We start from the raw sequence: 26,387 nt of genomic DNA, 5'->3' as shown, positions 1-26,387 counted from the left end.
GCCATTGGTCTGAGTGCTATGTTGGTGAGTGACATGTTTTACCACCTTCTCCTTTAAGTCACCTGAGACACTGAATGTTCTGGACTCGGGCATGGGCTGACTGAGGCAGACAAGTATAACTGAGGGTATTAGTAGAAGGTGCTAGAAGGCTTTCTGTGTTCATGAGCTAGCAGGTCCAAATGCTAGACCCACAGATAGCCAAGGAAAGTTCCAGATTGCTCTGCTGTTGGGGACTGTGATGGCAGCGCGTCAGCCTGCTGAGCTCCCTGCTGTCCCACTCCGTTTTTTGCACAGGCTGCAGTTTTCACTGTTATCCATTTGTGTTGCAGAGCTGAGAATGGAACCCAGGGTCTCCTGCATGCTAGTACTACCGCTGAGCCACACCCCAGTAGCTGAGGTTGGCCTTGAACTCCTGATCCCCGTTTCCCCTTCCCAAATGCTAGGATTATACACCCCACCCCAGGGCAAACTTTTGGTGAGCACTCTGGGTTGCCTGGTCCCCATGGATGGCCTGTCTAATCCCATGATCTGTTTCACCCATTATTATTACGCCCCTCAAACGGACAGTGTCCCTCCAGTTCCTAGGAGAGCACAGGTCACTGAGAGTGTTGGAGTGGAATGTCCTAAAGTTGGAAAGATCTTAGAGCCCCTGCTGAGCTGTCAGCCTGGTCCTAGTGCTATCAACCAGCCATCTTTTCCTGAGCCATGTGACCCTTCTCAGTGTTGCTAGGCTGGAGAAGACGGGGTGATAGCTACAGGTGGTCGGCAGGGAACCCCAAGGCTATCTCTACCAATGCTAGGGCCTTTCCCTCTCTTTGACCATGAAGAACATGCCTTGTGGTTTTCAAACTGGCATTAGATGGAGATCTGATTATAGAATTCAGATAGCTATCCCAGAAAAGGTGAGGCACAGGTGGGTTGCCATGCATGACAGAAGGGTTGATTCTGAAATCCAAATGGTGGGAAATCATCATGAGAAAACAGAAGGACATCCGGGTGTCATCTCAGAGCTTGGGAGGTGGAGGCAGGAGGATCGAAAGTTCGAGATTCTCCTTAGCCACATGGCAAGTCTGAGGCCAGACAGGGGTATATGAGACCTGTCGTTTGAAGACAGGTTGTCATTTGAAGAAGATTGAAGTGGGGCTAGAGAAATGGGTCAGAGGTTAAGAGCAATTGGCTGCTCTTCCAGAGGTCCTGAGTTCAATTCCCAGCAACTACATGGTGGCTCACAGCCATCTATAATGAGAGCTGGTGCCCTCTTCTGGCCTGCAGGCATACATGCAGGCAGAACACTGTATACATAATATAAACACATCTTCAAAAGAAAAAGACTGAAGTGTGAACACGCTCCACGGGACACATGGAGCTAGGCAGTGTCTGACATCTAGGTGGGTTTCTTTCATGGCCTTTGCTCAGCTGTGTGACGTCAGCTGTCTGCTCTGACTCCCTAGGTAGTCAGTTTCTGTGCACTGGGACGGTCTTCACATAGCCTCAGCTAAGGCTTCTCCGGGGTGGCCTTACATCCTGGAAAATTCATTTCTAGTCTTCCAGAGCAGCAAGGATAATGAAGACAGTGGCATTCCTAAGCACTTCATGACAAATTCCTCCCATAAAATGAGTCTTTATTACTTGAGGAGTGCTCCGTGTGCCACAAGTGTGAAGACAGAATGTCCTGTCTGGCTCCTGTGAGTGCAAAGATCCTTCTCAGCGGGACTTCAGCTCATCTAGAAAACCACTCTTCCTCTATGTTTTCCTACCCACCAAGGACCCTGGGGGTAGCCGAAAGCTCAGCTCCAATCCACCTTTATATCTGCTTGGGGCTCTTGGCTCCAGCACAGTGATGATTGCTGGGACACGGGAAAAGCTTCCCGGTTGCGAGATGGTCCCATAGGGTGAGCTCTCAAGAAGGTGTTAGCAGATATCTGTGTGGGGGAGGGGCACCTGGGGGACAGCCTGGTTTCACCAGATAGCATCCTCCCGGCTCTCACTACCAGACTGCTATCAGGCACCATATCTGTGGTGGCGCATGGGATCTCGGCTGTCTGTGCTAGTGGAGGCCCTGACCTTAATACTCAGGTCAGAGCAGCCTGCTGAGAGCGGGGAGCTGGGGAAACCACGTCCTGTGGCTTCTGACTCCTAGTTGAGGGCCTCGGGGTTCAGCTGTGACTATGAAGTGCTCAGTTTTCTTAGCACTCTAGAGTTACTCACGACTCCACAGGCTCCGCCATGACTCTCTAAACATTTACCATGTTGTCTGTAGCGACCGTACAGGTCCGAGACAGGCTTGACTCAACTGGATGATTTCTGCGTGTTCCGGCTGATGGCATCTCTCTAGGGTTTGCTTTTCCTTTTCTACCAATAGCTGCATTGAGACGTAGCTCACATGCCGTGCACGGAATTCACCCATGCAGTTCGGCAGATAGTGCAGTGGGGTTTTAGTGCATCCGATGAGTTCCGTGAACCACGACATGACTCACCCATGTGGAAGCCCAAGCAGGCCATCACATATCTTCCTCTGTCTCTCACCAAGTCAGCTTGTCAGTTAGCCCGTCTCTGCCTACAGCACTGGGTTACAAGCCTGTGATGTCACACCCAGCTTCTTCTATGTGCCTTTTAAGAACCAGACTCAGGTCCCCCTGCTTCTGGGGCAAGGACTTTATCAGCTGAGCCATCCCCCAGCCCTGAACAAATGATTTTTAAAAATTATTTATTTTATGTGAAAGGGTGTTTTGTCTGCATACATGTCTATGTGAAGGTGTCAAGTGCCCTGGAACTGGATTTACAGACAGTTGTGAGCCACCATGTAGGCGCTGGGAATTGAACCCAGGTCCTCTGGAAGAGCAATCAGTGCTCTTAACCACTGAGCCATCTTTCCAGTGCCATAAACACATGATTTTCATGGAATTCTGTATAATGAAGTACAGAGCTCAGCACCAAGGAAACAAGGGATTATTAAGAAAGAAGTCAGAAGAGGCTGGAGACCTAGCTCAGCATTTAAGGGCATTGGCTGCTCTTCCAGAGGACCCAAGATCGGTTCTAGCTACCTACATGATAGCTCATAGCCATCTGGAACTCCAGTTCAAGGGAATCCAGCATCCTCATTTTACCTTTATGGGCACTGGGCACACACCTGGGTACACAGGCATGCATACAGCGAAAACACCCATTCACATAAAATTTTTAAAAAGAATGAAAAAAGGGCTGATAGCTCAGCTCAGCTGCAGAGACTGAATTAGCATGGGTGAGGTCCTAGGTTTAAGTCTGGATCAGAAGAACGGGATGACTGCAGGGGCTGGTGAATGCTCTGGAGAGAGCAAACTGTGAGGAGGTAGACTCAGCATTGCCGAAGGAAGCACTGGCCACAGAGCATATAGTACAGGAAGTTCAGCAGTGCCTCTGTGAGGGAGAGTTGTGTCTCAGGCTTGCTCACTGAGCAAAGCCATGCACTGATCCTCAGAGGAAGATCCTCAGATGAATTTCTTTCAGGTGGTGTTAGGTTTATGCTAGAAAAAGTCTAAGCGTGGCTTGTGTCAGCTGCGAGGGGATGGGGTTTGATGGAACCTTGTGATCTGGCCACAACTTCCCCTGAGTCTAGGCTTCCCCTAAGACTGACTCTGAGTGTATGGCATGCTGCTGCTCTGGCCCAGAACCATCATTTCTTACTAATCAGATTCTCTCTCTCTCTCTCTGGTATATGTATGTATCTGAATAGGTGTGTACATGTGTGTGTGCACGTGCATATGCAGATATATATGTGGGTGTGGCGGCCAGAAGCCTACATAAGGTTCTACATTGGGTGTCTCTGAGTGTCTTTCTCTCTTGCCCTCCATCTTATTCTCACTGAACCTCTGACTCATCGATTCCACTAGGCTGGCTGACCAAGGAGCTGCAGGGACCCACCCATCTCTGCTGTCACCCCTAATGCCACTCATCCTCTGTGCTGGAGTTGCAGCCATGAGCTACCACACCTGCTTGTATGTGCTGGGGAACTCTAACGTTCCTCAAGCCTGCAGAAAAGAAAGCACTTTACCAACTGAGCCATCTCCCTAGCTGCTTTCCCTAGGATGCTCTCAGTCTTCATTTATTTGTCTATATATTTGTTTTGTATTTGTTTCTCTGTATAACCATCCCAGCTGTCTTGGAACTCACTCTGTAGACCAGGCTGGCCTCGCACTCACAGAGATCGGCCAGCCTCTGCCTCCCGAGTGCTAGGATTAAAGGCATGTGCCACCACCATCCAGCTTATTTATTTATTTTTATGTGCATTGATATTTGGCCCACATGTATGTCTGTGTGAGGGTGTCAGACCCAACGGAACTTGAGTTACAGACAGTTGTGAGCTGCCATGTGGGAATTGAACCCGAGTCCTCTGGAAGAGGAGCCAATGCTCTTCGCTGCTGAACTATCTCTCCAGCCTGATGTTTTCAATCTTCTAACAATAACCATGGGAGACGTTCTAAAGAACTGTTTTGAACATCTTCAAGTGCCTCCTGGATGGAGGTGCTGCCCCTCCCTGTACCCTGAAGTTGGTCCCTGCCCAAATGTCCTCTGATCCAGGATGGACCCCGGCACCTGCTCTGAGGACACACCTAAATGATGCTTTCATTGTCATCTGGTGCATGATTTAGAAAAGGGTGGGGGTATTGCCAGGGAAGAATTCTCCTTTCCTCAAATACAAGGCCAAGATTGTAGGGGGACAGAATAAGCTGACTGTCAGTGGCCAGCACCCCACACTACCAAATAGACCTGCGTCTTCCTGTCCCCAGTCTGCTACAGTCTAGCCCTGTGAGGGGGTTAAAAGACTGAACTGACCGACGTTCAAGACCCTCTGGGTTTGCTCAAGGCCTCTCTGTCTCTCTCTCCTCAGAGACGAGCGGGTGCCTGTCTCGGTCCAAGGCCTCTGCCCAGGCGCAGCTGTCCTGCGGCAAGGTGGGTGGCGTGGAGAACTGCTTCCTGTCCTGCCTGGGCCACAGTCTCTTCATGCCAGGTAACCCCTGGCCCTCTGGGTTGGGATGGGTCAGTGTTTTGCTTCCTGGGGTGCACACCTGCTTCCTACTGCTCAGCAGGACAGAGCCCAGTGCAGGGTTCCCACTCACAGAGCTGTCCCAGACAGCTGTCGGGCACTCTGTGGGCCTGGGCAGCTTCCACAGGAGCCAGGCTTGATCTTCAATTCATTCAGCAACCCCTTGGAGACCTCAAGAATATGGGACCCTAGGAGAGAGGTACACCCTAGCCAACCTTACCCACTGACCTCTCCGCAGACTCAGAAAACAGCTACATCCTGAGCTGCGGTGTCCCAGGTCTCCAGGGCAAGGCGCTGCCGAAACGCAATGGCACCAGCTCCAGTGCAGGGCCCAGCTGCTCAGGTAACCTTGGGCCTGTCCACACCACCCATGCTGAAATGATCATTTTTCATCCAGTGCATGATCTAGGAAAGGGTCGGGGATCACCCAGGGAAACGTTTTCCATTCTGGGTCCAGCCCACCGTCAGGGAGTCACAGGAGGCTTGACTGAGGTCACAGTAGTAGAGTGATTTAGTAATTACAAAATGTTGTGCTCCCACGGCCCCTGTTACTGCCATTGTTTGAGACAGGGTCTCATATAGAGCCCAGGCTGGCTCCCAACAAGCAATGTAGCAAAGGATAGCCTTGAACTTAGCCCACAGAGCGGCCCTTGGACAACATGCTTGAGAGGTGCTCTGAGTCCCTGCCTCTCAGAACCAAGCCTGCTTCCAGTACAGCAAAGAATGCTGGGATGCTGTGCCTAACACATCCAGGAAGGGTTCATGAGCTTTCGGGGTCACAGGACTCTAGTCCATGGAGCTGGGGTCTGCTCTGGGGAGGTCCACGGTTCTAGGTGTCCTAGGGTTTGAAGCCCTTGCCCTCCTTGTCCTTCTCTGTCCTCTTTCCTAAAAGCACAGTCATGTATGTCTGTGACTGTGGTCATGAAGGAGAAGGTGAGCAGTGTTCTTTCCCCCATAGGGGGAAGACCTCTCCCTGGCCCCTGGCCTTGAGTTGGACCCCACCAGCACCTGTTTCAGGCCTTGCAGGGAGAAAAATAAGCGGGGCAGGGAAGGTTCCTCCACCCAGGAGGGCTGCCAGGGCAGAATGGCCCACCCACCAAGCCCCACCCAGCTCCAGAAGGACCCGTCCTCTGGCAGTCCCCGTCCCCCACTACCTCCTTGCCCACAGGAGAGGCCGCCACCTGGGGGAATTTTGGCTTTCCCCAGATGCCCCCACCACCCCCATCAGGCAGAAGGCCCGCTTCAAGATCAGAGATGCCAAGTGCCATCTCCGGCCCCGCAGCCAGGAGCGAGCCAAGGACACCCTGAGGCACCCCCTTCTGGGTAAGTGGATCATCTTCCCCCTGCTTACCAGGGAGCAGAGGTGATGTCCCCAGCCATGCTGAGTGGGGTTGCCAAGCATAGGCTCCTGTCTGTCCTATACCAGGGCCCTTTAGTCCTCTGAGCCATGTCTGGCAAGAACTAAGCAATGGTCATGAGAGAGGAACATGGGTGCTGCAGTACCTAGAAGACCACTGTCACAGCCTCACAGAGGAGTAAATCATACACACACATACACACACACACACACACACACACACACACACATACACACACACACGTACACATACACGTTCTCGGTGGCCTGGTGGAGCCCTGACAGAAGAGCTTTTGTGTATTGGGTGGGAGAAAAGCAGGCAACAATGCAGTAAGAGGCCAAAGAGGGAAATCCCCATCTCTGGTCCCTTGAGATCCTCCCACAGACCTGCAAACAGAGCCCTCAACAGGCTTTACCTGGGGTGTAGGGTCTCTTGGCCAGACTCTTGGCAGGTGCTGAGCAGACACATGGCCTCCTCAGTAAGTATTATGGGGTACCTCCGTATGTGATGATATGTCATTCAGGCTGGGCCTGAGACTCACTTCCACCCCCAGTGCCTGTGAGACCCTGAGCAGCTCTGCTCCTTCTGCAACCTCGGTGTCCCCATCTGTTCCATGGAGGGACCTTCCCATGGGAGTTTGCATGTGGGACCTTCCAACACAGATCGTCTTTACCACAGTGTAGCAGCCTTTTTCTTTGGGGCCACCAACCAGCTGCCAAATCATGACACAAAGACTTCTTATTAATTATGCATGTTCAGCCTAACTTAGACTCGTTTTTGGCTAGCTATTTTTTTTTACTTAAATTAACCTATTTCTCTTCATCTACATTTTGCCTCGGGGTTTTTTTTTTACCTTTTCTTTCTGTATGTCCTACTTTCCCTGCTTCTTCCACATCTGCCTGGCTGGCGACCCAGGCGTGCCCCTTTCTCTCGGTCCCCTATCTTCTCTGGTTCTTCCCGAGTCTAGAGTTCTCCTCCTCTTTATTCTCTCTGCCTGCCAGCCTTGCCTATCTCTCTCCTGCTTAGCTATTGGCCATTCAGCTCTTTATTAGACCAATCAGGCGCCTTAGGCAGGCAAGGTGAAACAAATGCAACACATCTTTACCTCGTGAACAAAGGCAGCAGCAACAAATGTAACACATCTTCACATAAAGTAATATTCCACCGCAGAAACAAGTGTAGCACATCTTTGCCTAGTTACTATTCCACAACACCACAGTGTTCCCTTCTCTCTTCAGATAACTGCCACGTGACTTTTGTGACCCTCAAGTGTGATTCCTCCAAGAAGAGGCGCCGAGGCCGCAAGTCCCCATCCAAGGAGGTGTCCCATATCACGGCAGAGTTTGAAGTAGAGATGAAGATGGATGAGGCCTCAGGTGGGTGACGTGTTCTCGGGGGCTGGGAATCTGGTAGACCTGAGACTGAGTGAGCCGAAGGGAAGAAGGGACTCGCAGGGAATTGCTACACACTGCGGGCCAAACCCTGTAGCCCCCAATGCAGGAGGCAACTCAGGGTAACACTTGGAGTGCAGCTAAGGGGCAGAGACAGCACGAGAGCCCCAACTCTATGTCCGTACTGGGACAGGAAGGACGGGACAGAGCCTCCTCAAAGTGTCTGAGCCAGGCCCTTTTCCCAGCCATGGTGGGGAGGGGACTAAAGGGAGGCTTGTAATACAGAATTGTGCTTCATACAAGCAATCCTTCTTAGCTATACCTGCAGGTGACAGGTCAGTTGTTTGCTTTTTTATTATTTTATTTTTGGACCTTTTGAGACAGGTTCTCGCTGTTATGTAGCCTTGGCTGTCCTAGAACTGTCCATGTAAACTGGACTAGACTCAATCCTCCTGCCTCAGCCTCCTAAGAGCTGGGATTAAAGGTGTGCACCATCGGTGCCAGCCCTGGAAACCTTCTAAAGCAAGTTGAAATCAAAACTAATCTGTATAAGTGGCGAGGAATGGGGTTTGGGGAGAAGAACACAGTAGGTAAAGGCACCGAGGTCAGAGAGAAGAGGATGTACCCAGGAAGTGGTGAGGAAGAGGAGCAGGGGCAAACAGGAAGCAGAGAGAGACAGAGAGGGACCCTTGAGGATCTGCCGCCATGGCCTATGACATTACCACCTAATGTTTCCAGAACGTCTCCAGCTAGCACTGCCAGCAAGGGACACACCTTCAGTACAGGAACCTTTATGGAGGAGGTGGGGGTGCTGGTGCATATGGTGGTGGGGGAACAAACATGTGAAGGCAAAAGATCAACATCCGTTTTTTGTTTGTTTGGTTGGTTTTTTGTTTTGTTTTGTTTTGTTTTTGACCAGGTCTCACTATTTAGCCCTGGCTGGCCTAGAACTTGCTATGTAGACCAGGCTAGCTTGAAACTCACAAAGATCCTCTGCTTCCTGAGCCCTAGGATTAAAGGGGAGTGGCCACACCTGACAGGGTCTCTCACTGAACACTGAGCACTTTGTCTCGATAGGTTAGCTGGCCAAAGAGCTCTGGACATTCACCTGTCTACCTACCCAGGGCTGGGTTACACATCACCTGGTTTTTATGTGGGTACTAGTGATCAGGGGATTGGAACTCAGGACCTCATGATTGCATGGCAGAGAGCACTTTACCAACTGAGCCATCTTCCCAGTCCTGGAGCACACTTTATATCTAGCCTATCAGAACTGGACACTACCCTGGGGACAGTGGCAATCCTCAAGAATGGGCAGAGGCCTTACTCAGACTCAGGTCTGCTTTGTAGCCTCGGCTAGGCCATGCCTCTTAGACCCTCAATCTTAGTTTCTGTCCGACACCTCTAAAGCTCCCCACCCCCCACGACCCAGGTCTGTTGTGAAACTGTACTGAGCTGTGCAACCCAGCACAGGGACTGGCTTGGGGGAGCTCTCAGCAAAGACTGCAGCCACTCGCGGGTTAGAGTTACTCTCGCTGGGTCCCTTCCTCCCCTGCAGACACCTGTGAAGCAGACTGCATGCGGAAGCGGACCGAGCAGAGCCTGCAGGCCGCCATCAAGACCCTGCGGAAGTCCATCAGCCGCCACCAGTTCTACATCCAGGTCTCGGGCACTGAGTACGAAGTGGCCCAGCGGCCAGCCAAGACACTGGAGGGGCCAGGGACATGTGGTACAGGCCAAATACTACAGGATGGCAAGTGTGGTGAGTCCCCCTGCTCGTGGCCCCAGACACTGACTCCTGACACTGGTAACTTAGTAAACAGCAGTGGGCATCCAGGGAAAACAGACATGTGGCAGGGGTGGAGGGAATGGTCTGCCAAGGAGGAGAGTGTAGGACTTGCTGTTATCATTGCCATTTGGAGAACGCGTCCTCTCCTCTGGCGCTGGGCCAGGCAGGGTCTCCTCACTGTAACCCTGGAAGAAGGAACAGGACCGCAAAGTCACGGAAGTGAGGCATGTGTCCCCAGGGACCAGACTGGGCTCGCTCTAGTCTGCAGTGTGGTGCAGGAGAAGGAGGTTGTGTGCGCTGAGGGCCCAGGAGGCTGAGCCAGGGCTGAGAAGCACAATTGCTTCCTGGCCTCTCGAGGAGAGAAGCTGGAGAAAGTAACCACAGCCAGACCCAGGCAGGAATGGCCTGTTAGAGGGAATCGATTCAGGGCCAGCACAAGGCTTGGGTGATGGCAGAGTCCTGGTCCTCCTGGGGATGATGTAAAGTATGCAATTAACAGTACACAGAGATGAAGCTGAAAGAACAGGGCCGTGCAGCCACAGATGTGACTCGAAATCCCACATGCCTTAGGTGAGTGAGCCTTACCATGGACTCCCTGTCTTGATGCTGAATGCAGGGAGCTCATGCAAGGAAGGCTAAATGTGGGATAGAGAGGCCTGGAAGCAGGTACCTCACCATCAGGAGAGGAGAAGGGTGTTTAGAGAGGGATTTCAGGGGGTGGGGGTTCCGAGGATGTGGCCACTCAAGCCTGTACTCGCCCACTGATCAAGGAAGTCGAGGAAGAGGGAACTGAAAGGCTTGCAGAGAGCAGGCCCGGAGAACCATCATCAGGGGCCACATACAAAGAGCATGAGCTACACATGTACATGGGTTCCATGGGGGACAGTGCAGGGCTTAGTGATAGCATCCTCTGCTGTATCTAGAAATCATTTCCGGTTTTCAGAAACCTAGTCACACTAAACAAAGAAAATGAGTATATTTCAGCTATGGATACTGTGTAGCATCTGTTCCCTGCGCATGCTTGCCCTCTCTTGCTCTCCCGCTCACTCTCTCCCTCCTATGTCTGTATGTCTCTGTATGTGTGTGTATGTCTGTATGTGTCGTGTGTCTGTGCACGTGAGTATGTATCTGTCTGTCAGTTTACATCTGTGTGTGTGAGATGAAAACGCAGTCCATACTCATGCATCCAGCTGCGCGATTTTCCCCAGCCTTCCCTTTACATGTCTGTACTCACCTCCGGCAGTGATGAGCATGGCTACCTTTTCCCTTAGCCTCTTTCCTTACGAATGTCTTCGGTGGCCCTCAGCAGCCATCATCCTGGCTCTCCGCTGTCTTGCACCTCTGTGGTACTCTACAATAATCTGTTCACCACCAGACTCTCTCACCCAGGCCTTCTACTGGTCGCCAGGTTCTGCGCTGGGTTGTGTCTTTGGGTGCCAGCTCGCCCATACAGGCAGGAAAGGAAGAGGTGGTTTGGGATAGGAGGACCTGATAGAGACCTGTCTAGGGGACAGATATATTTTGTAAAAGACCAAAAAGTCAGGCTGAGGGTAGGATGTAGGTCAGGGAGACACGGAAGTCCTGTTGGAGCCCAGAGACCAGCTGTGGTGAAGGGCTGTGTGAACCACTGTAAGAAGGAGCAGCAGGGTCCAGCCTATAGGGTCCTCAGAGATGGCTGTCACCTGGGTGGTGCTCCCTGCTCTCCTGGATAGGCCCTTAAAGCCCCAGGGATAAGGGTGTGTCCTAACTGCACACAGGGGGTTGGCCCCTGACCATTGTCTTTCACCCGGTCTCTACAGTGTCCTGTGCGCCTGGCACCTACTTCAGCGGTGAGCTGGGCCAGTGTGTGCCGTGCGTGTCGGGAACCTACCAGGACATGGAGGGCCAGCTCAGCTGCACGCCATGCCCTAGCAGTGAAGGGCTGGGCCTGGCTGGTGCCCGCAATGTATCCGAATGTGGAGGCAAGTGTGGCCCACCTGGAAGGGGAGGGCTAAGAGGGGATAGGTTCCAGGCAGGGCCCACCATCCCCTCATGAGGCTCCCAGAGAAAAAGCCAATGCCATGTACAATCGTAAACTGTGATCTTGCTTGAAACACTCCCCTTTCCAAAGCCACACAGTTTCCACACAGTCAGCACGCACAAGAAAGGCCTCACGGTGTACAACTTACAGTCATGGACGGACCGAGGTATGGCTTGTGAAGGAATACACAAATGCTTAAGTAACACCCCAAGGTCTGCCAGATGCTCCACTCAGGCATCTTTAGCCATAACTCCTCTGCACAAAGAACTTAATGTGTTGTTTGCCCTGTTGGTGTCTGAGAAGCCAGTTTTCAGTTCTCACCAGGGGCAGTTGTATTAGCATACAGTCCTCCCACTTACTGCCCACTCAGCCCCTCTGCAACAGAGTTCCTGTTGGCATCTCCTGCTGAGCCAGGCCGGACTCACTCTAGAAGAACCAAGGGCTCAGCCCTGGAAAAGCATATTGTCCAGCAGGGTGGGCAAGTAGAGCCCGGGAAGAGTGCAGACCCCTGTGGCTGCCAGCTACTTCCTGATCCTCTGGGCCCTAGGAATGTGGTCCCCAGGAAATGGTGGCTAGCAAAGCATAGCCATGGGAGGGGAGAGTCTCCACTTGGATATGTGCTGAGAATCTCGGGACCTGGGTCAAGAGGACCTTAAACCCACTCCATATTGGAACACCTGTGCCCACATTTCTGCAGGAATACTGAGTTCAGGATGGCATTACTGGGGTCCCCGTTTGTCCTGGTCAGAGGCTTGGTTCTCAGATACCTCCCTCCCAGCCCAACCCCCCCCCCCCCCCCGTTCTGGCCTGTCATGCTGACAGATCCTGACAGATAAGACAGCAAAAGTCTAGAGCCCTAGGCCATTCTTTCTGTGAATACCTGAGACCTGTCCCTGGGAAGCTGGGGCATGAACCCCCAAACACACCTCCTCCTCTGTACTCCAGCTTGGCAGCGAGACCCCTTGCTCCTAAGCTCCAGCCAGTGCTGCTAGTGAGAGAACAGTCAGGCTGCAGGGCCACACAGCAAACTGTCAGCCTCAAGACCCAGATCCTAGTGTCTCCAACCCTAGTTGCCCATGTTTTGTTCCCGTCCACCCTGGGGTACCTTTTCTAGGGAGGGCAGGGTCAGCCTCTCATAGCCACAGCATCCTCTCCTACCTGAGCCATGACCTCTGACTTCCAGGCCAGTGCTCTCCAGGCTACTACTCAGTGGATGGTTTCAAGCCCTGCCAGGCCTGCCCTGTGGGCACATACCAGCCCGAGCCTGGGCGTACCGGCTGCTTCCCCTGTGGAGGAGGGCTTCTCACCAAGCACACGGGGACTTCCTCCTTCCAGGACTGTGAGGCCAAAGGTAAGAGGCCAGCTACTCAGAGACACATTCCCTGACACCACAAAAGCCAACCCCAAAGTCAGAGGAGGGGGGTCTCAAGACTCCAGTAAGGGACATGGGTGACCAGAACCATGTCACATACCACAAAGAGACAGCAGCTAGACTCAAGACTGTCGAGCACCGGAAGTGTCAAAAGTGGGAATACCAGCACCTTAAGGGAATAGGTAGGCTGCTTAAAGGGGAGGTAGAGGAGGATGACAGGAAAAGAGGGTGATGGGAGAAGAAGAGAGGGTATAGGCCGGGCAGCATAGCAGAGGGGCCCACGAGAGCAGAAATAGCAGCCTCGGCCACCCTCTGGGCTTCCCCTCCCCTCTGCACCCAGATCATCCCCTCCTCACTCACTGACCCTCCCGTCTAATCCCCTACCCTGCTGGCCCTCTGTGACCCTGTGCCTCCAGCCAGTGTCACAGAGCCTGCCATGGGCAGAGGGTCTCCTGACACACAGGCTGCCCCGTGTCCTCTCCCACTCGGTTCCAGGAGCAGAACTCTGCACTTCCAGCCTTAACTCCACTGCCCATTTGTTTTGTAGAAATGTCCGGTGTAGCTCTCCACTTCCCCTCCCTTCCTGCCCTGACCCCCTCCAGTCATACTGTCTCCCCCATTGCACCCCTCAAGTAAGTTTGGCCCTTACGCTGCTGCTGCATGACTGGAGCCCCATACATCCTTGGTATGGACAACCCCCGACCCCAGCTCTTCCTCACCCTCACCATGAGGTATATAACTTGGCCTCACTTATCCCATAATGGTGAGAAAAATCAGAGAGGTTCTTTGGTGAGGAGGGTCTTGGGAGCACAGAGGTTCCCCTACCCTTGCCCATCCGCACCCCTCCCCCACGTCCCCTGCAGTGCACTGTTCCCCCGGCCACTACTATAATACCACCACCCATCGCTGCATCCGCTGTCCTGTGGGCACCTATCAACCTGAGTTTGGCCAGAACCACTGTATCACCTGTCCGGGCAACACCAGCACTGATTTTGATGGGTCCACCAACGTCACACACTGCAAAAGTAAGTGTCACTCCTGGTGGGAGGGGAGCTGGGAATGCTGAGTAATGAGTGGGGAGGGGACAGGTGGGACCTCTGTGAGAGGGGACCGCTGGTCCCTGGCAAGGCGGGGCGGTCCATGCTCTGCCCACCCTACAATAAACATGATTGCATCACAGTTCATAATTCCCCATGCATGCTTATCCCTACCCGAGCCTTAACTCAGGCCAGACCCTACTCTAGTTTCTGGGTACCCAGAGAGAGAAAGCAGATTCTGTGCCTGTAGGTGGCAGCTACCAAAGCCTGCAGCTACACAAGGCACACATCACCTAAGCTACCACCTGGCACCATATAAATACCCAAAAGCAATAGAAAGCAGGGAACTGAGCATGGACCGGTGTGGAAGGGCTGGGGGAGGGCCTGATAGGTCTGTGGTTAGCTGAGAGACTTGTGTTCCAAAGGAAAACATGAACAGACAGTTTGGCCTTTACCCACCAGCCCCCGGCTCTTGGCACAGCAGTCTTTGGGTATAACAGGATGCTAAATTAGGACTTTTACTCCATTTCTGAGAGCTTTTGTTGCTGTTGTTCTTGGTTGGGGATTTTGTTGTTATTATTTTGAGGGTCTCTCTGTGCAGGGTCTTTCTATGTACCCCTATCTGGCCTGTAACTAGTTATGCAGAGTAGGCTGGCCTTGAACTCACAAAGATCTACCTGCCTCTGCTTTCTGAGTGCTGAGAGTAAAGGCTTGTGCTATGGTGCCTGGATGTTTCTCAGAGTTTCTAGTTTTCATACTTCCCCAATACGTTCCTAGTTCCTCCCCTGGCTGCTGGTTACATCTGGAGCCATCCAGAAGCCTTTCACCTTTCACACCTGAGACACAGCTGGGACATGAGGATGACTGGGAACAGGCAGCCTACAGAATGCTGAGGGTGGTAAAAACCAAGACAGGAAGGCCAAGTGAGGGAGGCCCATAAGAAAGGAAAGCCTGGGTTGGGTGTCAGGGAACCCAATAGTATAGCTGAGGCCCTGCCCTCTGGTCCAGGAAGGAGCCCCCCCTCCCCGGCCTCCGTGAGTCAGCACAAGACCTGATTGGCTGGCACGGGAGCACCTCTATTGCCTTTGAGGGCTAGAACACCCATATAACCAGCCTGACAAGTTCCTTGACCGTGGTACCCACAGACCAGCACTGTGGTGGCGAGCTTGGTGACTACACAGGCTATATCGAGTCCCCCAACTACCCTGGAGACTACCCAGCCAATGCCGAGTGTGTGTGGCACATCGCGCCTCCCCCTAAGCGCAGGATCCTCATCGTGGTCCCCGAGATCTTCCTACCCATCGAGGATGAATGTGGCGATGTCCTGGTCATGAGGAAGAGTGGTATGTTCTGGGTTTGGGACTGGGACAGTAGGACCAGACAGGCCATGTGCCCATGCCCTTCTCCAGATTGGTTCAGCTCTACCTGGTGTAAGGGAGGTCTCAAAAAGCAGGTGGCTCCAAGGTCCCTATGCGGTAGAACAGAAGCCAGGCCTAAGAACTGGGCCATACAGAATTCTAGGGAAAGGTCATGAAGGCTTGGAGCAATCTGGACCTACTCAATTCTGGTCTCAACCTTGCTACCAGCCACAGCCAGTCTCTTCCAGTTGTCCAGCCAGCAGCAGTGCCTCCCCCCCCCACCCCACCCCTGCCACTTTATATCGCCATACCTCCAGTGAGATCCTGGGACTTTCCTCCTATTCCATTGGCTTCTGACCTCCCTCAGGGGCTTAGAGGAGCCAAGGGCCATCCAGACACATTTAGAGATGCCTGGGCTAGCTCTAGCTATGTACTCTGCAAGATGAGGGAAGGATGGGAAGGGATAAAGAGAGCAGACCTTTAGCCGGGGTAGAGAAAGTGCATGCCCACAGGCCACCACGGTGAGAAAACCCAGGAAGGAACTGAGCACCCTGCAGGGACCTAACTCTGTTCTCAGCATCCTGTCCAGAAACTTCCCTGTCATTGCATGGTGAGCACCCTTAGGAGTGAGCTAAACTCAGAATGTTAAAGGAGAAGGCCAGAGACCCACACAGGCCTGAAACTACACTACTGGTCTGGAGCTAGACCATCGGTGGAGAGAAAGACAGGTGGGAGAAACAGGGGGCGGCTTTGCTAGAGGTCCTGTGCGGCTCTGTTACCTTGCACATATACTACTTGCTGGTTGGCTGATAGGCCAAAAAACCCCAGTGTGCAAATGGAGAGTTGCAGCCAGAAGCAGTGAGGGGCCTGCCCAGCTGGTCAGAGCCCAGCCTGGAACTCCCTCCTCCATCCGTCCCCATCCATTAGCCTCTGACCGCCACAGGCAACTCTCCCGTGAGCATCAGGGAGGCAGCCCCAGGTGAGAGGACTTTCTAAACCTGAACTTCGGGTGGCTTTGGCCCATGCTGACTTCTATCTTCTGCACCCGCTTGAGCTGCTCTCCTGTCCCTGTCATGGAGGAACCATGAGCCTGAGGGAGACAGAGACTGTAACGGGGGGTTTAAATGAGTACCAGGAACATGGCAGGAGGCAAGAAGCGTGGGGAGGCTTTATGGGCAGGGTGTGGAAACAGATCTCAGAAGGTTGAGGCAAGCAGCTCACAGTGAAAGGCAGGGCAGGACAGAGGAACAAAGGAGCTGGGTGTTCAAGTGCTAGAGGTTGGCGTGGGGGGCGGGGATGAGGGGCCTGAGGCAACGGGCTGTATGTAGACCGGAAGCAGCGTTGCAAAGGCCTGCATCCTTGCAGCCTCACCCACGTCGGTCACCACCTATGAGACCTGCCAGACCTATGAGCGGCCCATCGCCTTTACCTCCCGCTCCCGCAAACTCTGGATCCAGTTCAAATCCAACGAAGCCAACAGCGGCAAAGGGTTTCAAGTGCCCTATGTCACCTATGATGGTAAGGCACCCCTGTCTTGTCGCAGCCTACTCTGCGCCAGCCGAGGCCTGGCTTGGGGACTCAGAAATGAGGTGTACATCCCCCTGCCTCTGACAAGGCACAAACCCAAAGACAGAACTAAGGGCTAGGAAATATGGAAACCCAAGGGGTGTGGAGTACAGGCAACAGAGGGGACTATCGGTGTTGTCTGTGGGAGTCGCAGAAGGTCCTGCCCCACCTTCAGTGTTTGCAAGGTTAAATAGGGACAGCTAGGCCATCAGGAGGACAAAGCAGGTGGAGAGGACCCCAGAAGCAAAGACTAAGAGATAGCGTTATATCCAGACACCACCAGCTGTCCAAGGCGGGTCCGGGGCGCTGGGGAGGGCAGAGGAGGGAGGTGCAAGGTCTCAAGCCCCCCCCACCTTCCCTCTCCCTGCTGGCCGGCGCCCAGAGGACTACCAGCAGCTAATAGAAGACATCGTGCGCGATGGGCGCTTGTACGCCTCGGAGAACCATCAGGAGATTCTGAAAGTAAGTTTTTCCGAAGGGAATCCCTGTGACTCTGTGAGAATGGTTGGGGTCGTGCCTGTCCTTGCCCTGACCCCTGACCCCGGGAGAAGGGACAGGAGGAGAGTGTTGGGTCAAGGGCCCTGACATAGGACTGGATCTGAATGTCTGCCACCACCACCACCACCCCACACACACACACATACACAGAGTCCACGAGGTTTGAGACAGGTTGGCTGCCAGGTAGATGGGGACCAGGACCAGGACAAAGTGAAGTGCTTTGACTGAAGCCCTCGGTCTCAGGCTCCTGACTGGGAAATGTGGGTGGTTCTACAGACAGTGTCTTTTTTTTTTTTTTTTTTTTTTGATTTTTTTCGAGACAGGGTTTCTCTGTAGTTTTTGGTGCCTGTCCTGGAACTAGCTCTTGTAGACCAGGCTGGCCTCGAACTCACAGGGATTCGCCTGCCTCTGCCTCCCGAGTGCTGGGATTAAAGGCGTGCGCCACCACCGCCCGGCTCAGACAGTGTCTTAAAATCAGTGGAGCCGACCCACTGCCACTGGGCTTAGACTCTTCCTTGTCATCCTGCCTACTGCTTTGAGAAACAGGGCACTATGTCACAGAGGGCAAACTGCGACTGTCTTACACACGCGCACACACACACACACACACACACACACACACACACACTGGCACTAGCCCAAGGCCCAGAGGATCCAGCTCTCAATGAATGGAACCAGTCCTGGGGTGGGCTTGGCGGGCCCTGGCTCAACCTCTTCCTGGTAGTTCCCTCTACCTAGGACGACGAGAGCAGGAGTGGGGCCACAGAGCCCTGACTCACCCCAGCTCAGCTGTCACTAAGCCCTCTATCCCACCAGGTGGCGCTAGGGTGCAGTGACAGTTTGGTAGGCACAAGGTTGGCCCCCTGCTCTCAAGCTCCTCCTTCCTCCTCTGCCATTTGATTTAGGCAGAAACCAGATGCCCCTGCCTGCCCTCTGTCCCACAGCGTGCCCCATGTCTTGCAGGACAAGAAGCTGATCAAGGCCCTCTTTGACGTATTGGCACATCCACAAAACTACTTCAAATACACAGCCCAGGAATCCAAGGAGATGTTCCCTCGGTCCTTTATCAAACTGCTACGTTCCAAAGTGTCTCGATTCCTGCGGCCCTACAAATAGCCAGCCAGCTGTCCTGCTTGGGGATAGTGGGAACCAAGGAGGAGGGGAGTGTGCCTTCCCTCTACAGCAGGAGCTGGAAGGAGGCTCCGCGGGCCTCCAGGTTGCCTTGGGAAACCCATGACACCTGCCTCTGGCAAAGCCATCCAGCCTGTACCAGTCCGTGGGAAGCCTAAACCCAGCCCAGACCCCTCGGGTGGGTCTGCCACTCCTACATGGAAACACAGCTTCACGAAGCCTTCACCCACCCTTTGCCTCTATTTCCCAGGACACCTAGAGCATTCTCTCCTGATCTGCCCCAGTGGGCCTACCTGGGCCAGGACACGCTGTCCCCACCATGTGGGGAGCAGGACTACTGTGCCCTTAGCCTGATGAGAAAGAGGAATGTGGCCAACTCCCTGCAGGCTCTGGAAAGCCTGGGCCATTTGTCACCCACACAGGGCCGGGCCGGGCCAGGAGGAGTGTGTGGAGGTGCCATCTGGGAGGTGGTTGATAAGCTGGTGCCAGCGCCTGTCAAGTCACCACACCCTGCCGACTCCTCTAGCCGTACACCAAGCCAGGTCATGGGGCTCAGGGGACTCTGTGAGAGATGGAAAGGTCCTCCAGGAGAGGAACCCATGGGCTTATGCTTCGCCTTAATAGAACATCTAATGAAGTTCTATTTATATATATATATAAATATTAAATATATATATATGTCTCCGTGTGGGCGGGTACTTTAGAAGTGTTTTCCAGCAGCTGCAATAGTAACCACTGTTGCTATTTAATCACTGGCCTCCCCCAGTGATTAAGCGCCCCCCCAGCACTTGCCACCTCTGTGTGGGGGAGGCCAAGTGCCCCCTCCCTCTGGCCTGGGGAGAATGCAGACATGCTTGAACATGCTGTTGAATGTGACTGCTTGGGGGTTGGATTAAGTGTTGTGGTGAAGCATTGACTTGGGGTTGGTAGCGGAGGCTTCACAAGCAACATCACTCCCTCAGAAGGGCAAAAAGCAGCTGCCACCCCGCCGCCCCCCACTGGCTCTCACTGCCTGCCCTGTGCCTGCAGGTCATCAGATACAAGGCCTTCCTCAGGGATTTGCAGGCTGTGTTCAGAGAGCAGTCCCCACTCCCTACGGCAGCAGGAGGAGAAAGCCAGGCCCAGAGAGAGGAGGCCTCTGTGGCAGAGACTGTCGGGAGCCTCCCGATGCTTGTCGGTCTCTGAAAGAGAGGAGCCCTGTGTGGCCAAGCTGAATGGCATCCCACTGGCTGGGGAGTCACCCCATCACAGAGATCTTGCCTGTGCCTCAGACTGCTTGCTACCAGCTGTCAGAATCACATAGAAACTGGTCTGTGTTTTACAAATTAACAGGTGTTATAGATTGGAGGAACGTGGGAGAATCTCAAAACGAACTCCAAAGTTTCCTGGTCCCCATCCCACCCTGATGACGTAAATGAGCTGCTTCAGAAAACACACGTGGCTCACTGAAGACTGAAGGTGTGTGTGCAGGTGATGTGTGGGCAGGTGAGCCAGGCCTAGAGAACCACGACTGGGTGACAGGGCACAGCAAACACATCTGAGCTCCCTTGGAACTCGGGGACAAGGTACTGCCACCACATACAGAAGAGATCAACAGCGGCCGTCACTCTTCTGCACTTGGTGAAAGGTCAGGGCTGGGGCCTCCTGCCTTTCTCCCGTCCCCAGTCCCTGCAGCCCAGCTGCACTCGGGAGAAGCTTCCTGTCTTCCTGTTGGGCCACTGATCATCCCCAGAGGGATCAACGTCCCCCAGGACCAACCCAGCCACACTCACCCTCTTCAGGAACCTGAAGCAAACGGGGGCACACATGAAGGAGACACACTAGGAGGGAATTGTGGGAAACAGCTCAAAAGAGTGATGACGCTCAAGAAGTTCTCCAAGGTGTCTGTCATCTACAAACTGGAGAACCGGGAAAGCTGGCAGCATTCAAACCAGAGACGCCAGGAATGGGGAGGGACGGGGGGGTGGGGGGGAGGCAGTCTGAAGCCCCAAGCCAGGAACGTCTATGTTGGTTGGCTGTCCCAGGTCCAATAAATCTGCCCTCCCTCCAATTTTGCTCCCCACCCCCACTGGCCTACTGAAGGAAGCCACCAGCTTAGGTGAGGAAGGGGCTTTTCTCTAACTCCTGACTCATAGCCGGTAATCTTTCCCAGGATCCACCATTACTGCCCTGCCACACCATAAGCATTTGGGGATTCAACCCTGCCCAGCTAAGTTGACATCTCCCCTTAGCCAACCCACTTAAGGGTTTCGGGTTTAGTTTTAAATCTTCTCAAAACCCAGAAAACATTAGCATTCTCAGATTCTCCTAAGTCCTGCCTACAACCCCTGAGAGACTTTTAGCAATTGTCACCTCTGTGTTCATCAATATACCTAACTATCTCCTCTCTCCAGAATGCCCTCCCCCACTGTGGCCACATCATGTCCAGTGTCCCCTGAGTAGGAACAGGTACAGTGCAAGCCAGGTCCCTCACTCTCATGTCAAGCTCTCGTCCCCAAAAGATAGCCCCCCTAAGCCCTGGCACCTGGCAAAGACAGAGAGGGCCTGTGTCTCTCCAGTTTAATTTGTGCTTGGTCCCACCCCTGGTAGAGCTACACACCCAAGACAACCTGAAGACCTCTATGGAGGTGAGAGGAAAACCAAGTTGTCCCCTGGGTTCCAGGTCTTGGTCACCATGTGAGACCTGGAACTGGAGGCACCCAAAAGCCTTCCTGATTTGTGTTCCTGGTACCTCCTGGCACTTAGCTTAGCAGTACCAGCCTGAGGAAGAAGAACTACCTGCCCTGAGGGTCAGTGGCCAGCCAAGCCCTCCACTCGTGGGTAGCAACAGCAGGGCACATTCTTTGCCACTCAGAATGGGCCTTTTGATTGTCTGGGTCACTTGTACTGGTTCCAGAGCCTCGAGGCTGTGGCTACACCATCATTCTCACCCTGGCTCCCTCCCCAATTCTCAGGCAGCACAACATAGGTCACGGTGGCTACTGGTGGTGACCTCTTTCCCAAACTCTGGCTCCCACAAGGCAGTCTTCCCAAGGTCCTCCCTCACTTAGTGGGCACAGATACTCAGGGGCCCAGCCCGAGATGGAGACCTGGACCGCCTTTCCCCTCCTGACACCTTTTAAGTTGGAACACACAGATGAAATGGAACCAAAATACAAGCCCCAAATCCTGACTCAAAAGCTTTACTAGGGAGCCTACTCACCCGCCTCTGCCATCTACAAAAGGAGGCCCCAGCCTGTCAGGCATAGGGTGAACCCTAAACTGACACGCGGAAGATAAATATCTTCCAGAGCCACCTCTTGTCCTAAATAAGGGCCTAAAATAAGGGCCTAATATGAGTTGGGTCTTTCGGCAGACATCTACTGGGTACCTACTGTGTGCCAGACTTCTAGAAAGATTGACTGGGGAACAGTATGACACAGCCTACGCAGCACAGCAGCCTTGCCCCATGCCTGCTCATCTGCCACATGGCCTGGAGGACGGACGGGAGGGCCAGTGCTTTCTTCTGGCCCTGGAACTAGCCTGGAGAGTGTGCCTGACCTGGCAAGCACTGGACAGCTTTGTGTCACCAAAGGTGCACAGAGTGGCAGCCTGGCCCTGCTGCTCGAGCCCGCAGTGCCAGGCTGATGCCATTCGGACTGAGGCTGAAGGACACAGAGGCAGCACAGATCACGTCTCTCCAGGGCACGCCAGCGCCGGGTGGGCTTCGACCTTCTCAGCCTGTCACAACTTCTGTCAGTTTGGGGGGGACTCTTCAGGGTCCAGGTGATGTGGCATAGCTTGCGCTGTCCCCCAGCACCCTGTTTAGACAGCTCCCAACAGTGGGTGTTTTGCTGACTGCACCCTCCCCAGCCTGCACCCAGCCATGTCAATACAAAGGCCTGTATGGAAGCCCTGAAAGCCTGAACTCTTGCGACTCAACAGGGAGCAACAGAGGCTGGGGAAATTCACAGCCCTTCAGTCAGATACTAAGCTGAACCCTCTCTGTCCCAGGCCCTCAGCCCTGTGACAAGGGTGGGGCATAACCCATGGTTCAGGGCTGGGCATTTGACTCAGAGAGACCAAAGTGCCCTAAGTGAGGAGTGAGAAGCTAGAAGAGCCAGTGTTGGCTCTGGTGACGCCCGTCCTTTACACACATTCGGAGAAAGGATGAATTTGTCTTCTCTTGGGTAGCAGGCAGGGTCCTCACTATCCAGACCTGATCTGTCACCACCACCCACAATGCCTGCACTGACCCTCGGTCCCGCGCATGAAAGAGGCCCGGTGCATGTCAGCACCTACAGGGGAAGCAGCTGGGCTTTCAAACAGATCTGTGAGTAATGTCAGAGCCGAGTGCACCCAGAAGCCATCCACACTGCTCTAGAGACGGATACCTTCCCGCGCCCCAGCCTTTGTCCTGGCCTCCAAACACATGCAATCTGTCCAGGCTCTGCGTAGCAGCCCTGAGGCGCACTGACCAATATCCATGTAACCGCATTTGCCTTCAGCTGCCTCAGATAGTCAAAGCCTTTCTCTATCATGTTTCCCCCATGCATGTAATTAAACACTTGTGGGAATCACTTTAATAATAAACAGGAAATGAGCCTAAGTATTGTCCATTTCTCATTTTCTTTAGAGTTATGACTGAGAGTATGGAAAAGGCCACTGAAACCCACCAAAAAAAAAAAAGGCAAGAAATGAGGGCCTTGAACTTTTGAGGCTCCTGCCTTCAGACTCTGTTCCAGAAACAAGTTCCAGAAGAATCTATGTTTGGTCTTGTGATGGGAAAGATTTCTTAATTGTTTTTGTAAAGATTTTATTTTAGTTTTAAGTGTGTGTGTGTGTGTGTGTGTGTATGACTACAGTATCCATGCACACACACACAACTTCAGTGTCCACAGATGCCAGAAGAGACTGTCTGAGATCCTGGAGCTGGAGTAACAGGTGATGTGGTTGCTGGGAACTGAACTCAGGTCCTCTGCAAGAGCAGAACATACTCATAGCCACTGAGCTGTCACTCCAACCTCAAAGGTTTCTTTTTAATGCTTTGAATTTTTTCTATTTTGGTTTTTTTGAGACAGGGTTTCTCTGTGAAGCCCTGGCTCTCTTGGAACTCCCTCTGTAGACCAGGTTAGCCTCAGACTCACAGAGACGTGATAATATTTTGTTTGTGCTTTAACAAATAAAGCTTGCCTGAAGATCAGAGCGTGGGCAGTAGTTAGTCATATAGGACACTATGGTGGGGCACAACTTTAATCCCAGCACTAGGAAGGCAGAGGCAGACGGAACTCCGAGAGTTCAAGGCAACCCTGGGCTACACAAAGAGAAACAGAGCCAGATGGTGGCTCACACCTTTAATCCCAGTACTTGGGAGTCACAGGACTTTAATCCTAGCACTAAGGTATAGAGACAGGAAGGAATATGGCTGGGCAGAGAGAGGAATATAAAGCATGAGAAGACAGGGGCATTCGAAGGGACAGGATTGCCCCTTTGGTCTGAGAATTCAGTAGAGGTAAGAACTAATGGTTGGCTGCTCAGCTTCTCTGACCTTCAGGCAAGCTTTATTTGTTAGACAAACAAGATATTACCACACAGAGATCCACCTGCCTCTGCCTCCTGAGTGCTGGGATTAAAGGCGTGAGCCACCACTGCCCAGTTTATGCTTTGAAATTTTTATACCTGTATATCATGTATATTGATCATATTCATACCCCTCCCCAGCTTCAAGTCCCCCTCTGCCCCGCCTAGCATAACTCCCACTCAACTTCATGTTCATATGTATGTATGCATGTATGTATGTATGTATCCCATTGAGTCCAGTTGGTGCTACCCATATGTGCATGGGTATGGAACCATCTACTGGGACATGGGCAACCCACAAGTGACCATACCTAAAGAAAGATGACTCTCTCCTCCCCAGCAGCCATCAACTGCCAGTAGCTCCTCAGCTAGTTCCCCTCCCTATCCATACCCGGGTATCAACTGGCTTGATCTTGTGAGGGCAACCACAGATGCTGTGAGCCTGTGCGGGTGACAGCCATGCTTGTGTGTGCAACAGCCATGCCATGCCCAGAAGGCATAATTTCACAGCATCCTCCCCATCCTCCGGCTTTTACATTCTTTCCACCCCCACCTCCTCGGGTGTTCCCCGAACCTTGGGGGTGGAGTGTTCTAGAGATGCCCCATCTGTGGACTCAGCAGTCACTTACCCTCCACATTTGGACAGCGCTTAGGCTCTGCATTAACTGCTGCCCACTACAGAAAGCAGCTCTTGACCATGGCTGAGAACAACACAAAGCTTTGGAGATAAACACAAATCTCCAGGTGACAGTCTGACAATGGGCAACACAGCAAGGCCCGTCTTGAAAAAAGAAAAAGGGTCTGAGAAATGACGCAGTGGGTAAAGTGTTTGCCTGAGAAGAATAAAGACCAGAGTTCAGATCCCCACACCTGCATAAGTGTCTTCCTTGAGGGAAGGGCCTGCCTGCAATACCGGTACTCAGAAGGTAGATACGTGGGGATCCCTGGAGCAAGCTGGCTGGCCAAACCAGCAAGCACTGGGTCAAAGTGCATATGCACCCATACACATATGACCATGTGAACACCATACATATAACACATATGCAAAAGAAGGAAACGGGAAAACAAAAGTCCACAACATAACTTTTCTCAAATCTCAAAAGCAAACATTAATCCAATGAAACATACAATCCTGTCTAATAAGAGGATCTTTTTTTTTCCAGACAGGGTTTCTCTATGTAGCCCTGGCTGTCCTTGCTCTGTAGACCAGGCTGTCCTCTGTAGACTCAGACATCTGCCTGCCTCTGCTTCTCAAGTGCTGGGATTAAAAATGTATGCCACCACTGTCCAGCTGTGTTTCTTTTTAAGTGTGTGGAAATGTTAGCCATCCTACATAGTGTAATTATTTTCTTTATCTGGGTATAGAAGGCAAACACCAGCAGGGTTGCCGCTGAGACCAGCCCTGGGTCTTCCTGCCTGCAGACTGCTGTCTGGATGAAAGGTGGCTGGAATCCTTGTTCTCTGGGCTCTGCGGTGCATGAGCAGCTCATTTCCCGTGTGCACCCTCAGCAGCACTCCCAGCACACACGCCTTCTTCAGGAACTGAAGCCACGTTTCTGATGTTCACAAGAGCCTTTATGAGCCCCCACCCCGGGTAGTCTTATGTTGATTAGATACACATCAGTAATTAAATAAGGTGGTGACTTTTCATCTGAGCCTGAAGAGTGATGAGAACTGTGGCAGACAGAGAGCAGCAGGGTGAATGCAGCCAAAGGCCAGTGGGGAGGACTGGGGCTGGGGGGTGGGGGAGGGCAAGGAGTCTGGAGAGAACTCAGGGCGAGGGCTCGCAGTGGTGGAGGCTGTGTGGGGCCATGAGGGGGCCTCCTCTTTAAGAAGAGTAAGGCAGAAGCCGGGTAGTCACCACCTTTAATCCCAGCACTTGGGAGGCAGACTGTGAGTTTGAGGCTGGCCTGGTCTACAAGAGCTAGTTCCAGGGCAGGCACCAAAGCTACAGAGAAACCCTGTATCAAACAAACAAAACAAAACAAAAATCCCAACAAGTAAACAAATAAAAACCAACCTACCTTGCTCCCTGTCAAACCATAAAAAAGCTGTGACTTCCTGGTAGACACATACACACACACACACACACACACACACACACACACACACACACGCATGTATGTCCTCTAGCCCCTCTAAGTGCACTCTGTGCACTTAGATCCACCACCGCCCAGTCAGTAGGTCGTTTTTGATACCCAGGCACACGGTTTCTACAGATGGAGCAAAATGGTCAGGATAGAGCAATTTTTTATGGCTAGGTGCTATCACCTAAAAGAGCCTGA

The 26,387-nt window shown here is 52.8% G+C and overlaps 1 protein-coding gene across 2 annotated transcripts in view; it reads left to right on the top strand.

Annotated features, from left to right (window-relative positions):
• Scube1 (signal peptide, CUB domain and EGF like domain containing 1) overlaps positions 1-23,131 on the top strand; it is a 118,928-nt gene extending 95,797 nt beyond the window's left edge. For both annotated transcript variants that reach the window (XM_087899127.1, XM_087899128.1), the window contains 12 exons: positions 4,868-4,987; positions 5,262-5,366; positions 6,230-6,346; positions 7,620-7,757; positions 9,331-9,534; positions 11,361-11,522; positions 12,765-12,932; positions 13,817-13,978; positions 15,136-15,333; positions 16,714-16,866; positions 17,297-17,376; positions 18,376-23,131. In XM_087899127.1, coding sequence (XP_087755253.1) covers positions 4,868-4,987; positions 5,262-5,366; positions 6,230-6,346; positions 7,620-7,757; positions 9,331-9,534; positions 11,361-11,522; positions 12,765-12,932; positions 13,817-13,978; positions 15,136-15,333; positions 16,714-16,866; positions 17,297-17,376; positions 18,376-18,528 — 1,760 coding nt within the window. In that variant the 3' untranslated portion in view covers positions 18,529-23,131. The remainder of the gene's footprint in view (positions 1-4,867; positions 4,988-5,261; positions 5,367-6,229; positions 6,347-7,619; positions 7,758-9,330; positions 9,535-11,360; positions 11,523-12,764; positions 12,933-13,816; positions 13,979-15,135; positions 15,334-16,713; positions 16,867-17,296; positions 17,377-18,375) is intronic.
• The last annotated feature ends 3,256 nt before the right edge of the window (positions 23,132-26,387 follow it).

Source organism: Myodes glareolus, chromosome 19 (assembly GCF_982192425.1).
Source record: "Myodes glareolus chromosome 19, mMyoGla1.1, whole genome shotgun sequence".
Taxonomy (NCBI): Eukaryota; Metazoa; Chordata; class Mammalia; order Rodentia; family Cricetidae; genus Myodes; species Myodes glareolus.
Note: the sequence above shows the minus strand (reverse complement) of the source record. Positions and strands in the feature narration are given on the sequence as shown.